Source organism: Eublepharis macularius, chromosome 5 (genome assembly GCF_028583425.1).
Source record: "Eublepharis macularius isolate TG4126 chromosome 5, MPM_Emac_v1.0, whole genome shotgun sequence".
Lineage (NCBI taxonomy): Eukaryota > Metazoa > Chordata > Lepidosauria > Squamata > Eublepharidae > Eublepharis > Eublepharis macularius.
The window spans coordinates 168,301,133-168,322,277 of NC_072794.1; the positions used below are offsets into that span (position 1 = coordinate 168,301,133).

A 21,145-nucleotide genomic window follows, 5' to 3' on the forward strand; every position below is an offset into this window, starting at 1 on the left:
GCAGCCACTGGAAAATCAAGAGGACCGGTAAGCAGCCAGGCTTTCCACAGTCAGTGTGAGGTGCCGTTCTCCCTTTAGGCTGACCGATCATTGCCATGAGTGAAGAGAGAAGTATTGCATTTGGCTCTGTCTCTTGAGTGAGCCATTTTGGGGTAGTGCTCCCTCTCAAAATTCCAAAGGTGCTTACAGGCACAGGAAGGTTGGGTCCCCTTACACTCATTGGAATTATTACTACGCCCGTAGATTGAGCAGCCAACCTAATCATCATCCTTTTCTTTTTCACTCTCCCCTCCTGCCCCCATTCCTTCTTAAGAAAGAAAGAGAAATATGTATACTTACAGCCTGCTAAATACTGCAGAAGTTGTTCTAGTGAATCATGGAGAGAATTCTGGGTCTGAAATGTGATCTGAGCCTCTGCAAACAAGTCAAATATGTACCTGTAAATCCAAGACGACACAAGTAAGACAGTGTGAAATCTGTAACAGCATCCTGCCAGGTCACAAGAAGCCCAATAATCCGATTCACGATTTAAAAAAAAAATTATTTTATATTACAAATATACAGGATCATAGAAAAATACAAACAAATTGGTCCCAAATGGACTGCCAACAGTAATTATAAAATGCCTGCTAAATCAAAGAGATGACTTCTTTTCTGAGGTTTTCATAAGAAAGACTTCTGGTTCCAAAACAAAAAAGTAATGCTTTCCTTTGAAATGCTCATGGGACTCTATTTTCCCTTCCCAAAAATGCTTATAGGAACTTGATTTATTCATCAACACAAACCTCCAGATCTTTCACACTTACGTGCCCACTCAAGGTAATTGGTCTTGTTTCCAAAGTTACACAGTATGGGCTTTAGCCTAAGTCAAACAATCATTATTATTAAACCTATCCTTATCTCTTTTTAAGGGAAGAAAAACAAACAGTAGTAGTAATAGAAGGCACAGGGCTATTATCTGACTTGAAGAATGACTATACAAGATAAAACCTTATTCCCATTGCTCACTAACACATCCTGAATTTCTCTGCACATGTAAACAGTGTCATGGACTTCAAATGGCTGTTCTGAACTGGTCTCGGTACAGAAATCTGTAAATCCTAGCAGCTGTTATTAAGCCTCAAACAATCCAATTCAAGGGTACCGAAACTTGTTGAGCCTGCAGACATCTTTGGAATTCTGACACAGCGTGGTGGGCGTGAACACAAAATGGCTGCTATAGGAGGCGGAGCCGATCACAGAATGACTGCCACCTGAGGCACAGCTAACTCCAAAATGTCATGGAGTTAGGCTACGCATAACTCTAATAGTAACTCCTCAATGTTTCAGGCAGGAACTCTGTTTAGCAGGATGCCTTTTTATCTGCCCTGCCAATCAGAGGTCCTACTCTCTTTCTAAAAGCACTGGGTGGGCTCCAGAAAAGGTGCTGGCGGGCACCATGGCACCTATGCGCAGCATGTTGAGAACCCTAGTTCTGTATCAGTAATGTGGTCTAGGTGAAAGAAGGAATGTAGTGTAGCGTTTATGAAAGTACTGTGGACCGAAATTTTTAAGAAAACCTCTTCTTGACAAAAGATGCCTGGCACAGTGGCATGGTAAAAGTAATCAGATTAATTTCATTACATTTTGGTGAGATTACTCTCGTAACCAGTGAGGCAGTCAGAAAAGTAGACTCATGTAAATGCTCTCCTTAATGGTTTTTACAATTATTTTAATGGATGGTATGATTTTCTGTCGATTGAGCTGATATTAAGAATGCTGATCATGTTGTAGTAACAAAGACTTCGAATGGAACCAGAGACCTTATAATAGTATTACTTGTGTACTATATCCGGTAACAAAACTAAAATGTTATTTGTGGTGTACCTCTTGCCAGGAGTTAAATGATTGGATATAAGAAAGCTAACTAGACGCTTAGAGCTTTTTATGAGCATGCATATATCTGAATCAGGCCTGACCAGAGCCATCTGGAACACTTGAGATTTCTCAAGACGACACATTTTGCAGAGACCCCGCAGCTGCACATACAAAACCACAGGAGGCAAGCCACACTGCTGTTTTGTGAGTTTATAAGCACGATAAATGAGGGATAACATGGCAACTTTAAAACAGAAGTTCTAACTGATGGCACGTACCCTCCATCCTTAGTAACCCCTTTTCCACTTGGTGGTAGTTCCACAGCATCAATAGCATTTTCCAGCTGAAGAAGAATCCCTTTGGGGCAAACAAAATGACTATGACTATTCTGATAACCACAGGAACATTTTCCCTGAAATTCTCCCTCTCCTGCTCCTTCCTTGAAAGACAGCATTGAGGTTGCACAATCCCATAACCCCCAAACCCTTTGGAGAGGCAAAGCAGCCATGCAAACTAGTATTAGGAAACATGTAGCCACTTTGGTTCATCTGAGAGATTTGTCAGCAACTTGAGAGTCCCATAAGGAGAAAAATGAGTTTTTAGTTGCCTTAGGCAAGGAAGATACTGACTTTAATAAACACATTATCATCAAAAAGGAACAGATAGAAGGAACCATGTAATGCAAAACCCAAATTCATAAGGTATTTCATTTTATAACTTGCCATGTGAAGTTCCCCCACACCCCAGACGATACAAGATTTTTGAATTTACAAATGACGCTTTCAGAATAAAAATACTGTTTAAGTAGAATTGTATCAGTGGTTTGGCATATGTCAGGAGCATGAAGATATGCAAATTACATTAATTAGAGGCAATTAAAATATGCAAATCAACTGCAGCTCTCCAGCTCAAGACGCATAAACATCCTTCAGTTTTCAACAAGTCTCCAGCAAATGAACTGGTATCGCCGTGGATGTTTCACTCAAGCCAACTGCTCAGTTATCTACTTCCACAAGCTTGTTCTGCACGCTGCCCCCATGTATTAATACTCTACCCATGAACCTCTTTTAGCTCTCTCTGCATGCATTCAGAATTTCTGGTATAGTAGATACTGATAATTGTTTTGTTACAGGAGCATGCAAACAAGTAGGTGTATGAAGTACAAGATTCGAAGTATCTTTACAATTGAGAAATTCATCAGTTATGATATATGAGCTACACTAAAAGCAACACATTTTCAAGGCATTTCAAAATACATCTCTATAAAGAAGAGATTAACCTAATATCAAAACTTACTCTTTATCTTTGCTATGTCTTCAAGCGTCATGTTCAGCCCTGTTTGAGAAACAAACTCAGTTCTTATTTGCTGGTTTCCTAAGCAGGTTCCAAAGCAACATCAGCGATGTCTCTCCCCACCCTTCCTCCGGCATGTGAAAGTAAATAAGCATGTGCAGTCACGTACCCTTTTAAGTGCACATAAGCTGCTAACTACTTCTCAGATGCAAGTCATATGTTTATCCACATAAGAATGGGGGGGGGACGTCTACATATGATGATAATTTTTCAGATTTTAACTTGGAAGAAAGGCTGCAAAGAATTCTGGGGACCACTTTGTAGGTTGCCTCAAAACTCTTTTTAAGTTTTCTGACTGAACGCAGAGGATGAAGCTGGTATCTGGGACTTACATAGTGGGGACCCACAAGGGCCTGTGTTATTCTTGATGTGACCATCCATAGCTTCAGGGTTGCGTATCATCAACATACTGATGACACACAACTCTATTTCTTTCATTAAGCCATCAGGAACTCAGTCCTGGGCCAACGTCTTGGATAGGCAAGAGGTCGAGGGAAAACCAGCTGAAACTGAACCCCGATGAGATGATACTTGTTACTATGCTGGATGTCCTAGAGAGGATAGTGTTACCTACTTTACATGCAGCGAGTTCTGTACTAGCTGACACTCTTAAGATTTAGGGCAGTTATGTAGGTAATAAGTTTATTGAATGTGGCCACAGGCCTTTACAAATTAAAATTAAAATGTATTTACAGCCCTCGAATTTTAAAATTTCAAATGTTACAGCCAACTCTAAAATTTCTCTTAAGATTTAGGGGGTGCTCCCTGACCCAGTTCTGTTATCGGAGAGGCCAGTTAATACGGTGATGAAGAGTTCTTTCAGCTGTGTCAGGAATGAAAACGATCTCTTGTTCGAGTCTAAGCTGGCCACGCTGATCCACATTATGTAGAATTTGAGGCTGCATTGCTGCAATGTGTTCTATATGGGGGATGCCCTTAAAAACAACCCAGGAACTGCAGCTGGTGCAAAATGTAACAGAACAGCTTCTGACTGGAGCTAGTTTCAAGTGGGTAGCCGTCCTGCAGGAGAAGATTCGGGTCTGGTAGCACCTTAAAGACCAACCAGATTTCCAGGGTAGGAGCTTTCAGTATAATACCTCCTCTGTAACTTCTCCATTTGCTCACTATTTGTTTCCAAGCCCAATTTAACGGACTGGGTCTTACCATTAAAGACCTTAATGGCCAGGAAATCACATATTTGAAGGAGCAATTCCCTTTTCGCCAGCCTGTCTGACAATTACATTCCCTCCAGCATCTTTTGTTAAACATTCCTTTCCATAAGCAAGTGAAATTGGCCTGAGAACATTTGAGGGGGGGGGGTTCTGTGGTGGCCCCCACTTTACGGAATGGCTTCCCACAAGATGTAAGAAGGTCACTGCAAATCTTTCATTAGGCTATACAAAGGAGAACTTTTTAAGTAGGCTTTTCCGTGAGCAACAATTTTATTGGGCCTATAATGTTGTGGGGCCCTGTAGGATCAATTCCGTGGTCTATCTGGTCCAGCATCCTGTTTCGCACAATGGCCAAATGTCCCCGGAGGGCCAAGGACTTCCCTTGATGGCGCTTCCACACACTGGGATCCAGAGGTTCACTGCTTCTGAATGTGGTGGTTCCCTTTACTCGCTACAGCTAGTAGCCATCAATGGACCTAGCCATCGTGAATGTAACCCCTTTTTTAAAAGCATCTATGTTCACAGTTTACAACAGGTCCACTGGCAATCAATTCCAGAATTTAATTATGGACTGAGTAAAGAATTCTTCTTTCTATCTGCATTGCCCATCAAGCTTTACTGGGTGCCCAGTTCTAATATTCTGAGAGAGGAAGATAAATTTCTCTACCCACTTCTTCTACCTCATGCATAATTTTATAAACCTGTGGTATAATAAAAGTTACCAGCTGGTTGGCAGATGTTCATATACCTGCACTGGCATACTCCGCATTGAATTCAGAGTTGATTTCATTCTCCTGGACTTCTTTGGCTTGTTTTTCCAATACGACACTGATGGCATCCACAGCTGAAGCTAAATCGTAGGGGGTCAGGTCAAATGAGGCCAGCTCTTCACACAGCTTCTCCTACGAATGTAGACAAAATATAACGTGGGGCGAGGTGTGTGTGGACTATTAGCTGCTACCTGCCCTAGAGAAACAGCAGTGAAAAGGGGCAGGAGGCAGTGTCACCCCTTTAAACATGAGCTCTGCCATTTTGGGGCAGATTCATCTACTGTTGTCTGCTTTGGTATCAGCTGCTTAGAAAAAGAAGACCATTCCTGCGTTATTGGCCTATTTGACCTCGGGGGAAATTCCCAATTTTAAACATAACTGGAAGAAGCCAATCAAATTCACCTAATCTCTCCACGGAAGAGACAACTCTACTCAGACATGCTCTGCCAAATACAATTATGGCAATCTCTGAAGCTCCAGGAGAAGAGTACAAATCATTCCAGAATCCTATCTGAGGTACCAGAATCAAAACCATCCTAATTCATTTATCCTCAGGTAACACAAGGAAATCTACTGATAAATTCTAATTCCATGATTTCTGCCACCTTGGAAATAGATGCAGAGGAGTTAGCCGTGTTAGTCTGTGGTAGCAAAATCAAAAAGAGTCCAGTAGCACCTTTAAGACTAACCAATTTTATTGTAGCATAAGCTTTCGAGAATCAAGTTCTCTTCGTCAGATGCATGCATCTGATGAAGAGAACTTGATTCTCAAAAGCTTATGCTACAATAAAATTGGTTAGTCTTAAAGGTGCTACTGGACTCTTTTTGATTTTGCCACCTTGGAAAGGTTCCCTAGAGAAAAGGCACATTTTTTTTTTCTAAATTAACGTCAGAGGCAACGCATCATAATATCTGCAGGTACGCATGCTTGCGTTTTGATGGAATGGAAGGTGCTCATCAATTTATTTATTTACATTATTTATAGTTCCCCCTTCTCACTGAGACTCAAGGCAGATTTCAAAATGTAAAATTCACAACTGTCAATATGGTCTTCATACAAAAATGCCCCCCCATCAGAATTTAACCCAAAAAAGGAATGGGGGGAGGCCACCAAACAAAGTTACGATGTATTTTCCATAAGAAAAGAACACAGGGCAAATGGTCTTCCAAAACTGTAAGTAGCTCTCAATTAATTCCAGCCAAAGAAATAAATCCTCTCCAGCGGCCATTTTACCAAAACGAGAACAAGCAAGGGTGGAAAGGCAGCACAGAAACCAAATGGAATTTGGCCACAAGGGAAGCAGTTTGCAGATCAAAGAACACTTCTTTTAATAACTTCCCAGCTTTTGTGGTTTCTTCACAGTTAATTTATACCAGTCAGTTTGATCTTGTAACGTGGCACCTTCTGCAGGCTACCTGAAAGCAGTTCACGGGAAGGAGCCCAGAGATCCCGTCAGGTCCCTAACAAGCTGACCAGCAGCCTCTGTTTTGCAGTTCTTTACGTTCTGCTTTCCCCTTTCTGGCAAGGCTGAGAAAGATTATGTCAAAAACGAAGAAAGCACAGCATGTTCAAAATGACCTAATACGCAGGAAGGTACATTTACAGGAAAGGATCTCACTAGAAGAAAAATTGTGCAAGCAGAAAGGGAGAGGGCCACACAGTTTGCATGTTTAATCTCAGAGTAGCTGCAAAGTATACCCAACTGGGCTTGATGAGCCATTAGTCTGGCTCAGCATACGGCATCACATCTCTCATATTTAAATCCTCTGCACTTCCGCTTTCCACCTCTAATGAAGCAAAATCCAGGCTGACCAATAAGCAGCACTGTTGGGACTCGCTAGCAGCCCCACAAGGCTAAGAAACTCCCGTAATGGATACATCCCAGACAGAACTAATGATCGGGGGGGGGACTGCCGTGCCTTTGCACAGCAGGTGAGAATAAACGCACATTTATTATAAAATGAACTATCAATGGAAATAACGTAGACCAATTTTTCCTTCTCTACCACCCTCTGAATTTGCTTGGTTAAGGCAGTAACCGGCCAAAAAGGAAAGCCTGCCATCGCTTAGCACTGCAGGCAAAGCAAGGCTGTTCCCCTAGCTCCTCCTCTACCTTGGGACAGTAAAAAGATCAGCCGTCCTGGGTGACTGACCACAAGCAAGCGACTGGCCTTACAATTGTCAGCAGACAGGGGAGTGAGCTTGAGTGAAAGGGGATGGGAACACACAGAAGTTTTAGAGGATGTAAGATACTTTAGGGGTCCCTAGGGGTTGAAAAGCTGGGTAGATATCAAAGAAGCAGAACAGAATTCTTTTGCCTTCCTGGTGCTTCCTGAGGGAACAAATATTCACACATTACTATGTTTCGGGCAGGGAAAAGCCACTGCATTTGGTAGAAACAGTGAGAAAGCCAGTTGCAGCTTTACTTACCACATTGTGAGCTTCATCAAGTATGACTACAGTGCCCTTTAAGTCTAAATTGTGAGCTCTTCGGCTCTGCAAAAGAGAAAGGGGAAAAAAATAAGATAAAGTGTGAGGCGGCATAAAGGCGCTGAAAGAGACAATCAAAATTATCACAGCGTTGTAACACCTTCCCTTCAACGGAACGCTAAGGAGTTTTGGACTTTTATTTAGAGGAAAAAAGATGACTAAGGAGGAATGTAACAGGTTTGTGAAATTACACATGGTCTGGTGTAATTTCTCCTTTAGTATTAGAACTCAGGGCACCCCATGAAACAGATGGGCTGTAGATTCAGAACAGACAAAAGAAACAACTTCTTCATATAACATGCAATTCATCTGTGGAACTCAGAACCACAGGATGTAGTCCTAGCCAACTGCTTAATTACTTTAAAAGGGACCAGAGCCAATGTAGGGTAGTGGTTCGAGCCCCAGACTAGGATTTGGAAAACCCAGGTTCATATCATCACTCTGCCATGGACACTCACAGGACAGCCAATCATTCTCAGCCTAACCTACCACACAGGATAGTTGTGGAGAGACAACTGAGGAAGGGAAAGCAATGTTTAGGCAGCTTTTGGTTCCCATCAGGGAAAAAAGTTGGGTAGAGATATCTAAATAAGGGAGTTTGGACAAATTCATGAAAGGCAGGTTAATCTATGTTTGTTAGACGGGTTGCTTAAATGGAACCTCCATGGTCAGGGGCAGTGCATTGCTGATTACAATTTTCTGGAGAGCAGCAGTACTTATTTACCTTTGATATACCAGCCTGGAATGAATGGATACAGGAGCAAGCTTGGAGACCATGTTCCCTGAAAACATGGGGACTCCATGCATACTCCAGGGCTGCAGTTTCAGAGCTCTGGAAGGAAAAAGGGCCTGAGAGTGCACTAGCCACTCGACATTAGTGAGCATCTCTGATTTAGTCTGAGTTGTACCCCAAAGAGAGTCAACCGACTGGCTAGTCAGCTTTGGCCTAGCTGGCTTTTCACTGAGAGAAGGGATACAACCGGAAAAAAACACCACAGGAAGGTTGTAATAACATCCTGCCTTCTTTTAAGTCCATCGTCTCATCAAGTTGCCAAATGTTACCACAGCAGATTGGAACCCTTCTCTAAACCAAGGCTGCCGTACTGCATCACTGGGGCAGCCTAAAAAAAAAAATCCATCCTCCAACTAGCGATGCACAGGGACATCACCTATAGAGCATTTCAAGCCCCAGGCTCAGCAAACATCAACCTGCCACAATCTTTGTCAGTCAAAATGCAGACGCATGGGCATGAACATAAAGCCAAACAATGTTATATTTCACAATTTTCACCATTAGCTGGTTTATGTAGTAACATTTAAGAAACAGTCAAGACAGATTTGCTCTGCACAAGGCCCAATTAATAACAACAAAACCAACAACAACTGTGCTTCTGTCTTCTAGACAGATTAGTGCCTCACCCAGAGCAGTGAACACATTAGCGTTATTAGTATCCCCACAGTACAGCTGGGGAGCTGGGGCCGAGAGAAGCAGCTGGCCCAAGGCCACCTACTGAGCTCATGGCAGAAGTGGGATTCGAACCAGTAGAGTCCTGATTCCCAGCCGAACCACTTAACCACTGTGCCGCTTACAAAGTATGTTAAGAACATAAGAACATAAGCAAAGCCATGTTGGATCAGGCCAGTGGCCCATCCAGTCCAACATTCTGTCACACACAGTGGCTAGAAATCCAGTGCCATCTAAAGGACTGTCAGTGAGGCCAGGACACCAGAAGCCCTCCCACTGCCTTCCTTCCAGCACCAAGACAACAGAGCACCACCTCCCCACAAAGAGAATACCATCTATCTCCTGTGGCTAATAGCCACTGATGGACCTCTGCTCCATATATTCTTGTGCGAGTTCTGCTCCATATGTTCTTGTGCGAGTTCTGAAGCTTGCATACTGGATATTCTCATTGAACTGTACCTATTACATGAAATATACTGTGTGCAGAGAATGTTGGGGTGTGCATGTTTTAAAATAAATAATGCCATAAAACTAATGCAAAATATGATTTTATTTCCTCAGTACAGATTTCACAAAGTAAGCAATGGATCAACTTTTCCAGCTCATCAGAATTCTCCATTATTCAACCAGCTCCGTTGTTAAGAGTGTGTTCGCCTGGGATCTGGGCGAGGCAGTTCTGAATCTCCACTCTGACTTGGAAGCTCACTAAGTGACCATGTGCCAGTCACATACACTCAGCCTAACCTACCGCACAGGGCTGTTGTGAGGGTAAAGTGGAGGAGAGAAGACTGATGTAAATCACTTTGGGGAGAAAGGCAAGGTATAAATGATGCAAATAAATAGTTTCCGGCTCTGTATTTGGATTTATGCTGGTTTTCAAATCTCTGCCATCCATTCCATACCCTATAGTATAGTTTACTGAGAGTGTCCCGGCCACTGATCATATTGAATTACTTTGTGTAATCTGCTTTGAGTTCCTGTGAGAAAAGCAGACTAGAAATAACAAAATTAAAAGTACGTATTCAATAGAACAACCTTCATTTGTAAAACAAAAATCACACACGCACGTACCTTTGAATCCAGCAAATAATTATAAGGCATAAAAATGATGTCTGCTTGCTGCTTCAGATTTCGAGAGAGATAATAAGGGCAAACCCTGTTTTGAAGAAAGAAAGGGGAAAAAAGTACACCATGCCCACAAGAAGCCCAACATCCTTTCCTTAAATCATTTTGTTGTCCTCTCAGGGGTTTCTTGTCAACTTCTTAATGGACTAGCCTAGCCCTCCAGATCGGGCAGATGGCCCAGTGTGTCCATGGCACACATTTATTACAAAGGAATACTTGGAATAAATAAACCATGCAAGTGCTGCAAAATAACCAGGGGAAGCTACCAACTCCCAGGCCACAAATGGACGGCCCTCTTTGTGTGCCTGTCTTCCATAGTTAGGCAGGTGACTACCAGAGAAAGTCCCTTTTCTGGCGAGCCCAGATTATAGAATTTCCTCCTGAAGACAGTCCTCTTATCTCCAACAAGACTCGCTTGGGCTTTTCTGTCCTCCCCTCTCATGAAATTTTTTTCTGGGGGTCTACAGATTCCTAGGAACAACAGAGGGAGCAAAACACAGGTATGCACCGGGAGGCGAGAATCTGCAGAGACTGTCCAAAGAAAGAAGTAACCTTCAGTTCTGGAACTACGTGGTTGGTTGCAACCCATTATCTTCCTGGGTTCAGGTAAAGCCAATTCTGTTTCTCTGACTTTTTGTGATTTAGTTCTTATTGCGTTCTTCTCCTTCTCACCTATGACAAATTTGTTGAACTGGTTATCTGCTGCCCTGTATAACTATTTTTTTCTGTGGACTCCTTTTCTTTTCTTTCTCGCACTTTTTAAAAAGGTTAGATCTATTGATGGTTATATTTCTTGTAAACAGTTTTGGAATCATTTAGTAGAAAGGCAGTATAAAATATTTTAAATTAATGTAAATAAATAGCGGCTGGCCCTGGGTGTGTGTGTGTGTGTTCATTGCGCAACAGGTTTTTTTTCAAAAATCAGGTTTTAGCCCATTAAACAAACAAATTCCTGTTTCGTTAGTTGAGTTTGTTATATGGATTGTATTTACTATCCATGATTAAAGATAGTGGGATTTGGACAGATCTCCCTCTTGATCAGGTTTTCATTGTATGAACATCATGTACGGTTGCTGAAATCTGAGTGCGTTCATTCAAATGAGCCACGGAGGTGTGGAGATACAGAACCAACTGGAGTGAAGCCACGGAATTCAACCGCCACAGAAACGTGAACTGAACACAAGTTCTTCCAATATATATACACTGTCATTGGATTTTTCATTCAATAATATGCTCATCAAATACTGGACTTTTAAATAGTTATTTCACAAATGGGCATGTTTTTGCAATGCAGGCAACGAACTGCTGCTTTTAAATAAGTGGGAGGACACTTTTCAAGACGTGACAAACAAGCCCCAGACATGTAATCGTTGCAAGCAGACTGCTCTTTCTGATCTGAGAAGGGGCATGCCAGTTCTTGCATGGTGGGTAGAAGCATAAGCTATGAATCAGGGTATCCTCAGTCCAAATCTCAGCTTGCCCTTGAAATCCCTTGGTACCACTGGCTCAGACCACTCCTTCTCAGCCTGACTATACTTACAATGGGGGATAATAATACTAGCCTAGCTTAAAGGTTTGTTGTAAGGATTTCTGAAACATTATATGCACAGCGGCCTGATTACTTAGTTAGAACTTATTCTAACTATTATCGAATCTGACTGCCTTTCCATCAAAAGCAGTATTTAGCCCTCTGGAGTGCTGCAGAGCCTATCCAAGTGAGTCATGACTATACAGCCTCCATTATTTGCTTGCTTTCTGGAAGGACCTGCTGCTCGTACACATCAGTACACAGCAAGGACACGATGCTACCAGCACCTCTCTGTATACATGCTGAGAAGGGAAGCAGCACAGCAAGGCAAGCTCACCCAGTGCTGGAGGAACTCTGGCTCCCTGTCATGTCACTCTGATGTTATCCAACTTCCAGTCAACAAGCTTGCAGCACGTGCTGCTGCCCGTGGGGTAAATTTCAGTCCTGTTATTTACTTCCATGCCGTGAAAAGCTTCAGCTGCTCACTCCCACTCACTGGGCTTCTATTAAAAGGGAAAAGACATTTTTCTCCGTGGCTGTTGGCAACCCTTTCTGGAAAGGGTGAAGATTGCTAATCTAAAGAATGGCCTTGATAGTGTGCGGCATGAGCCCCTGCTGGGAAAATTGGGGACTCTGTTTGGGGGGAAGGTGGCATATAATTGTTTTAAATAAATAAATATTGTGACCAAATGCACAACTTGCACATCTAGGCACATTTTTGGATTGCAGACAAAGGTGCAATCTGTTTAGTGCTTGTTGTGGCACACAACCTCCATGAATTTCAATGAAGCCAGAAGAGAAAGCACAGGCAGCGAATGTTTAGAGAGTCGCTCCTCAAAGTTTCTATGCTGGATTGGAGCAAAAGGGCCCTGGGTTGTAGAAGTCGCTTTTGAAAGCAGGCCTTAATTTGTCCATCGGCAGCAGCAAAATGCTCCAGTTCAGCTGATAACCATCACAGAGCCACCACGGAGTAACTCACAGCCTCTTCAGAGACCATCTTTCAACACAGACAAGAATTACTGTGGCTGCAGTAGGGGCCATCCGAGAGCACCCCAGAAGGTCCAGATCAGTACAGACATCATCACCAGCTCTCTGGCATCAGGAAGCAGCTTTTTACTCTGTTGCGTAAGGTCTGCTTTTGGCTGTACTCTATCGTTTGCCTGTTTGAATGCTATATAAATACAAATTAATGCTGAACTGAATGATTTCCAGGTTTGATTTTGCCTCAGAAGTAGCGATACCTTAACTTTATCCTTTTTCATGGTTCATGGTTGTTAGCAGTTACCATCTTCACCATCTTCTGTTGAGTTGGCAACCATTTTTCTCTCCATTTTATTTCTCCTTAAGTGATAAGGGATCTCACAATAGACATGATAATGCCACAACACTATATAGCTAACCCGATTTAGCTATGTGCTGACGTCACTAAATGAAAATACACCCCTTACTGAGAAGGCAAAGCTCCTCTGTGCAGCTCACATGGGTTATCTTAAGTCAATCAGAGATTGCTTTAAGAATCAAACAATGTCTCAATGAATTATCAAATATCTGCAGAAATGGTCATATAAGAGCAGTCTGTTTCAGTTCTGAAAAAAGCCCTGGGCAGTGGACTCACCATGTGGAGAGGGAGAGCAGGCATAAACACATTAACCCTTATCCATACAATCACTGAAGAGTTTGTGTAATGTGAACACGCACATTCACACCATGCAGAAGACCTGGCCATTGTGTGGAGGCAGGAAGAGGAGCCAATGCGCTCGTACCGCACTGCCTCCCAGAGCAGTGAGTCCGCACACGTACAGATCATCTGCACATGACTAAAAGCTTTGGGATAAAATCAGACCCCCCTTTTCAGTGCAACTCAGGAAAAGGTTCCCGGTAAACTTCCAACAGAGCACAGAAGGGTGTAAAAGAACAATTACCTGTGCTTATTTCCATTTTTAACAAGGTCTTCAATATCCAAGATAGAGCCGAGCAGGTCCTTGTCAGTGCTCTTCTCTGTAAGGAGTAGAAGAGCAGAATTACAAACACGAGTGCAATAGCTTCTGTCACAGATTCCTTGCTTGGAATCAAACACTCTTTTTGCATTAACTGTTCTGTGCATTAGTTCTGAGAGAAAATTATGACCCCCTGTTGTCAGCATGCCCAGCACACTACTAAAACCTGGATTTCCACAGGAGATGTACAGGAAGACTAAGACTTCTTTCAGTAAAAGTATCAGCCTAAAGGGACAATTAGTCCCAAAGTGAGACTGTCTCATTAATCCCTGAAACAAGTTCTCATGGTGGTAGCAAGTTATCCTTAAAACAGACATGACTCCTGGTAGCCTCAGTGCATGGAGCTGAAACCCCTAGGGCCGGGGGGAGATGCTGGGAGATGCAGGGGCCAGAATCTGTCACAACAGGCACTCAGACAAGTGGTCCATTTTGGACTAAGGCACTACAGAACTTTTCTGAGAGGATTTTTCTTTCAGGAGCTGGCTTTCCATTCCCTTTTCCTATATTGTTTTAGTAGTTAGTCTTTTAGATAGAGTTGAATGGGCCTATCTACCACTTTTAGTAGAGTTCATTATTTTTTAAAAGTGCAGAGCTTGCAGAGAGAAAATTCCATCCACGGATGGACACCGTTTTTGACTCTCACAAACAATGTCAGTTTGATCAACAAACAGGTCAGAGCAAATCGGAAGATCCGGCTTCAGTCGTTACTTTGAAAGAAGCTACTGTCAGGTATTCTGCATATGGCTGACAAGTCTCCAAACTTTAAAACCTCCCTTCCCTTCACAGAGTCCCTTACTCAGTAAATAGAGCAGTAGCCAAAAAAGGGCAGGGCAGGCTCTCATCTGGTGGAAAAGGCAGGCAAGAAGCCAGACAGAAAAAAAAGGAAGTCCTCTAAATAAACACCGCCTTTGGTCCTCAACAACAACAACAACAACAACAACAACATTCGATTTATATACCACCCTTTAGGACGACTTAATGCCCACTTAGAGCGGTTTACAAAGTATGTCATTATTATCCCCACAACAATAATCATCCTGTGAGGTGGGTGGGGCTGAGGGAGCTCTGAGAGAGCTGTGACTGAGCCAAGGTCACCCAGCCGGCTTCAAGTGGAGGAGTGGGGAATCGAACCCAGCTCTCCAGATTAGAGTCCCGCGCTCTTAACCACTGCACCAAACTGGTATGGAGATTCCCACCCTGGGCCTTCCCTTGGCACTGTGGGTACTTCTTCTCAAGCCCAAGCCTATCTTGGAGACTCAATCCTACACAGAAACTCCTTTCTCCGGGCTCCGCAGAGGCTTCACCTTAGACACGCATCGCTTTCTGAGGGCCAGTTGGAGGAAGATCCACCACTAAAACAGCCACTGCAACTGACTACTTCCGTGCCACCATCACCACAGAGGGACACTCACTGGGATCAACGGGACTGAGACTTCAAAGCATGCATGGTTTGACGGTGCATTTGTGGGAGGGAGGACTGCATGCCAAAAAGCTAGCTCTTGAAGTTTCCAAATCTCCATTCTGCACAGGAGCAAATCTCATCAGTGTGATGCACAGGCACCAGGAAGACATACATTCATTTTCTTTACAGGGCTGTAGAGCTTACTGCCGTGATCTGGATAGCCCAGGCAAGCTGGATCTCGTCAGATCTCAGAAACTAAGCAGGGGCAGCCTCGGTTAGTAACTGGATGGGAGACAGCCAACGAAGACCACCAGGGTTGCAGAGGCAGACAACAGCAATGTTAGTCTCTTACCTTGCAACCCCCACCGAGGGTTGCCATAAGTAAGCTATGACTTGATGGCATAGTAATCCCCCACCAAGGATTACTAATTTATGCCATCTATAATACTGTAGCACTTCAGAGTATTTAAAGCATATGGCATAAGTTTGCTAAGTAATCTTTACAAGCCTGTAACTTGGTATCATCTAGTTGGTCAGTCTGTTAGGTAACGGTTGCTTTGTAGAATGGGCATGTCCAGCACTTATGGCACACAGTCCATTACTTTAGAAAAGGGAAGATCTTGTAGAGGGAAAACTCCCATCTATAAATTAGCTAAATAATCCTTACAACCCCATAAAGTAAACTGGAGTTACCCAGTTGTTATCTCTGAGGGCCATGATCAAGAAACGACACAGAACACACACAGTCCTTTTTAAGGTGGGCAAAAAGCTACTGAAAAAGACAAAGGGCAATTTAATTTGTACAGTAACCCAACTGTTGCCTGAAGGAGCTAAAATATAATCCCTGCTCTTCATTATGTCTCCAGTTGAGCTGTAGCGGTAAGGAAGATCTACCAATAATTAACTTTTAGACATCTGTGTAACGAAGTAGTCAATCTTCTTTCTTTACCTTATGCTAACTGCTTCTAAAAGCACTCTGCATTCTAGAAGAGTAGTAGTGTCAGACAGTTGCAACCAAAAGCAATAAAGGGTCTTGTGGCACCTTAAAACTTGAAAGGTGCTGGTGGCATGAGCTCTCAGATGCATGAAACGGACCCACAATATTGGAGATAATATATGCACAAACCTTCCTAGTCCACTGCACGCACCTGATGAAGCAGGCTCCAGTCTACAAGCACATAATAACTACATTCAATTGTAAAGTGTCACAAGCGTCTTTGCTGTTTATCTTGCAGAATGACTTCTACATGGTAAGTCTGTGTACAATCCAGTTATTGCAGTAGACAAAGTGAACAAGATTTGAAATAAATAGAACTACTAGGCTTAGATGGATAGAAGACAGGATAAAATGGAGGAAAGGAGAACAACGTAAGCTGCTTCAGGAAAGTATGAAATAAACACACAGATAAATCAATAGCTAGCTCCAGTCATCTCTTAATCAGAGAACTTTGACTCTCAGAAGTTTATACCCTGAAAATCTTGTTGGTCTTTAAGTTAGTACGGGACTTGAATCTTGCTGTTTTACTGCACACCAATACGGCTACCCACTTGAAATTAACTTCAGCATTCTCATATGTCATCCTTTCCAAATCCAACATCGCCCTTCAGCTGTTACTACCCATAACCTGAAAAGTTCTCCTACACGCTCATTTCCATAAGAATGTTCCTCCATGGACTCAGAACCTACTGCTTTTATACATGTTCTAGTTTCAGGTGGGGTTGGCCTATCCCACCAGCAGCTCTTCCGATTATTAATCCACATACGTATGCCCAGTTTGAAGGAAACTTGCCACTTGCAATAAAGTCTAGGTCTGTGTTCCTTGGCGTATCTACAAAATATCACACTGTATCCTTTGAGCAGAATCTAGGGAAAAAACCACAGAGCAGATGCCTATCAAGCAGCTAGCTACAGCATACAACCAGAAATGGATTTCAGCAATCAAAAATAAGCACTGTGCTGCTCGCAGGAGTCATAATAACTGAAAAGACAATAAAGGGTTAAAATGAAAGTTGCCAGGCTAGGCTGGATTAACAGTTGTTCGAGCAAGTCTAGGCTAGATATCTATCTCTTGATAATCTCTTCGTGTATATAAAGGTTTATCACAATATCCTGTGTTAGTAAGTTTCACTCGCATATTCATTATGCCAAATGCTTCCTTTTGCTTCTCTTAAGGTTGCCATGCATCAGGTTTATTACCAGGCCCAAGGATATCGTTAAACCTGTTCGGCGAGAAATACTTTCCCATTTCCAACCTCAAAAGCTCAATCACATCCCCTCCCAACCACTTTTTCCCAAGAATCCCAGATGTGCAAGCATTTTACATATAATGATTGATTCCCTTGATCAGTTTGGTTTCATTTCTCCAGCTCTACTCTATCCTTTTTGAGGTGGGGGCTACTAAAATTCCACACAATATTCCAAATGATAACAGATTTCAAATGGAGGAGAGGAGAACAGTGCAAGTTGCTTTGCCCCCCCCCCCCCAGTGGAAAGGCAGGATATAAATTAAGTAAATAAATATATAAATGATTTAGTGGCATGATTATGCCAACCCTTCCGCTACCCATACTATAGCAAAGTAACAGTTTCAATGAGGGTTTTTTTTTTTTACTGTGAACCCAAAATCTCTTCCCTGAGTAACTATAACCTGTTCACAATCCATCAGTGCACACGTATAGCTTGGAATATATTTTTTCAGGGTGCATTGCCTTGTCTTTTATACATTTAATTTTACCTGTCCAGTCAGGGAGAGGTTTTCTGCAGTGTTTCAAATTCCACTTCAGGATTCACCGTGCTTATTTTATTCAAAACCAATTCAGGGTCCCCAAGGCGCAGTCTGCGTAGAATTTCATCCAGCCGTTTCACTGGCTCAGACTAGTTCCAGCCTTTGCCATTTCTATTCTCAAACTACTTAAACTCTCTCTCTCTTTTACTCTGTTCTGCACACTGCTATTCTTCTCTCTGGAGCAGCAGAGACATGGGATTGTTGCCTTGTACAGCCAGTAACAGACGGGGCACTATTTTCCTGCCTTTTATCTGTCACTTTTCTTTTTAAAGGAAATATGTGCTGCAATCTAGAGCAAAAGACATGCCTAGCCATTGGTATCCCACAGCAGAGATCCCCACCACCCTGCCATCCTAGGCTTGGCTTGCTTGGGATCCTCTTCCGTGCGCGCACCTGGCTACAGCAGAGGTTAAGATAAAAAGCAGCCACTATCTGCATCAGGGAGGAAGTGGCCTCCTCTGCTCAGAAGCAAGGTAGCTACACCAAGGAGGGTATAAGAAAGCACACATACCACTCCCAAGGAAGGGGTGTATGGATACATTACACAATTAAGGAAGGGGCAGGCGGGCAGACATGCTGCTGTCACCACTAGCCATGTACACTGCCAGGGAGGTGGGGTGGGTCAGCAGACACACACACTGCCACGGCCACTACGCCTACTGGCGGTTTGCCTGGAAGCAGAAAGCCTACTGGTAAAGAAGCCACCACCTGGCGGTTCGCCTGGAAGCAGAAAGCCTACTTCCAACTGCTCTGGTCGGGGAATAAGTGACCAAACAGTGGCTCCACCCCTTCTGACGCCTGCTTGCAGATGGGAAATGCAAAGGATTCAAGAAGTTAGTGCAGGGATAACAAAGCACATTTTGCTAGGGTCCCCTCCTATCGCACGCAGCCAACTGTGGCAGTGTGTGTTTCGCTTGACCGTTTCGTTTTTAGTACATAATATCCTGGGTTGGTCATGGGCCACAATTTCCTTCTGCAAACAATCTCAGGTTTCAGGATTCTACTATGCCTTTTCCTAAACTACAGCTTTGGTCCTTACAGCGTACAAAATATCTGGATTTCTCCCGGATCTGTATGCACTAGTAGTTTCTTGGGTGATCTGTTTCGGGTATTAACACAAAGGGGGATTGCGGCATGCACACCATCCCGTGAATCATCACTGTTGTACTCCAGATCCATTATCTAGATCTGCCCATAGACGGTAGCTTCCTGTGGTCAGAGGTGCCAACCAATCAGAATGGTGTACAAATGCTGGTAGAATCAATATCCCAAGGAGATCTTTGGTCTGAACAAAACTCAGTAAGTATGCAGCAGCCACAGTGAGTGCTCTTCTTAGATTATGGTCTTCTGCACACATATGTAAGGTATTTCCCCCCCTGAGCAAAGCAGCCCTGAATTGCTGCTGGGCAACTTCCATGCTTTCCTGAACTAGCTGCATTGAAAATGGGAGTTTAAACAGCAACAACATTTGACGGGGCGCTGTGTCTTTTAACTTATATGATGATATGAACCAACCCAGAGCACGCTTCTCCTGCAGTTCTAGGAACTCGGCCAGAAAATGTGAACATCTGTTGATTTAGATCTTGATTATTTTTTCATAAAGCACCATAATATGTGCAGATGAAACAGTTCTCAGATTATATTCCTTGTCGGTAACATCTTTTCTTTATTTACATAGTCAGTTTAGCCCTAAACTGAATATATCGTTCGGCCGTACTCCATATGGCCCCAAATGTGGAGATCCGTTACTACTCAGGTCCTGAGCTGTCAGAAAAAGGCAAAAGCTGAAATCTCACCACTGTTAATAGAGGAAAACTTCCTCAGAAAACTGACACAGTGAATACAAATCTGTTTAACAGAAGTGGGATTGTCTAACAAGATCTCGTCAACAGAATCAGTACTGTGCACTCTGAGGGATCGTGGCTCCCCGGGGGTCTCGGTTCGTGGTCCTTCACGTCACCTGCCACCTTACTGTTCTGAGCGGAAATGCTGCGGATGGGACCTGAGACTTCCTGCATACAAAGCAGATGCTCTACCACTGAGGCAGGCTGGAGTCTCCCTTTCCAATTATTTTGTCGGAGAATGCAGTCTTTCAAGTCAGAAACAGGATGGAAATGGAAGTATGCACAAACACTGGGACTGGAAGACAGGACTGGGATTCTGTTGGTGTACTGCCCTGCCTGAGCTGACAAAGGTGGTCTCGGGGGTAGCACTGAGGACCCTAGTTGGGTTGTTTTGGGGGACTTCAACGCTCATGCAAAAGCTGTCGTATCAGGAGCAGCTTGGGATTTCATGGGCTGTATGACAGCCATGGGCAGGGTTGCCAGGTCCCTTTTATTTATATTTATTTATTCAATTTATATACCGCCCATCCCCAGGGGCTCTGGGCGGTGAACAGTTAAAATCGATAAAAACAAAAACTAAAATCAATATACAAATAATAAAACAAATTAACAAGGTGCAATCGTGGGGAGAACCTTCCCCACCCCAAAGGTGGGAGGCCGACATGGCACCACCCCCTTCAATCACCAAACGCCTGGCGGAACAGCTCTGTCTTACAGGCCCGGCGGAACGATAATATGTCTCGCTGGGCCCGGGTTTCCATTGACAGAGCGTTCCACCAGGCTGGGGCCAGGACTGAAAAGGCCCTGGCCCTGGTTGAAGCGAGGCGGGCTTCCTTAGGGCCGGGGACCACAAGTAAATATTTATTCGCTGATCGGAGCGATCTCCGGGGAACGTACAGGGAGAGGCGGTCCCTCCCAGTGACAGCCTTCCTCTTTTGCTTCTCCCATCATGCTCTTCACGCACGCCCTTGCAACTGCGTGATGACATCACTTCAGGGAAGTGACAGCATTGCACAGGCACAGGGGCAAACACACACTTCGCAGAAGGCCAATTTAGACCCCAAATGGGACTGCAAAGCACGGGAACACTCTCGGGACAGTGCAGCGATGTCACTCCTGCGAAGTGATATCACTGCTCTGCCCCGGGAAGCCCGTTCCCACAATTCCTCCTCCCCCTCACCAGCCAGGCAAGTACCTATCAGCCACTATCAGAGGAATGGGATCCCTAGCCATGGGTGTATCACAGGTAATAACTGGTCCTACACATTGTGCAGGTTACACTCTTGATCTGGTATTTTGTTCTGGGTGGCAGGAAGGTGAGCTGAGGGTGGGAGCGCTGATAACGGTCGTTTTAT

At 43.6% G+C, this 21,145-nt stretch overlaps 1 protein-coding gene across 1 annotated transcript in view; it reads right to left on the reverse strand.

The window, feature by feature from the left end:
• RTEL1 (regulator of telomere elongation helicase 1) overlaps positions 1-21,145 on the reverse strand; it is a 144,729-nt gene that overhangs the window by 109,612 nt on the left and 13,972 nt on the right. The window contains exons 7-13 of the mRNA XM_054980610.1: positions 13,684-13,759; positions 10,180-10,264; positions 7,584-7,649; positions 5,131-5,284; positions 3,154-3,192; positions 2,136-2,214; positions 340-437 (exon numbers count right to left, since the gene is read on the reverse strand). Of these exons, the coding sequence (XP_054836585.1) occupies positions 340-437; positions 2,136-2,214; positions 3,154-3,192; positions 5,131-5,284; positions 7,584-7,649; positions 10,180-10,264; positions 13,684-13,759 (597 nt within the window). The remainder of the gene's footprint in view (positions 1-339; positions 438-2,135; positions 2,215-3,153; positions 3,193-5,130; positions 5,285-7,583; positions 7,650-10,179; positions 10,265-13,683; positions 13,760-21,145) is intronic.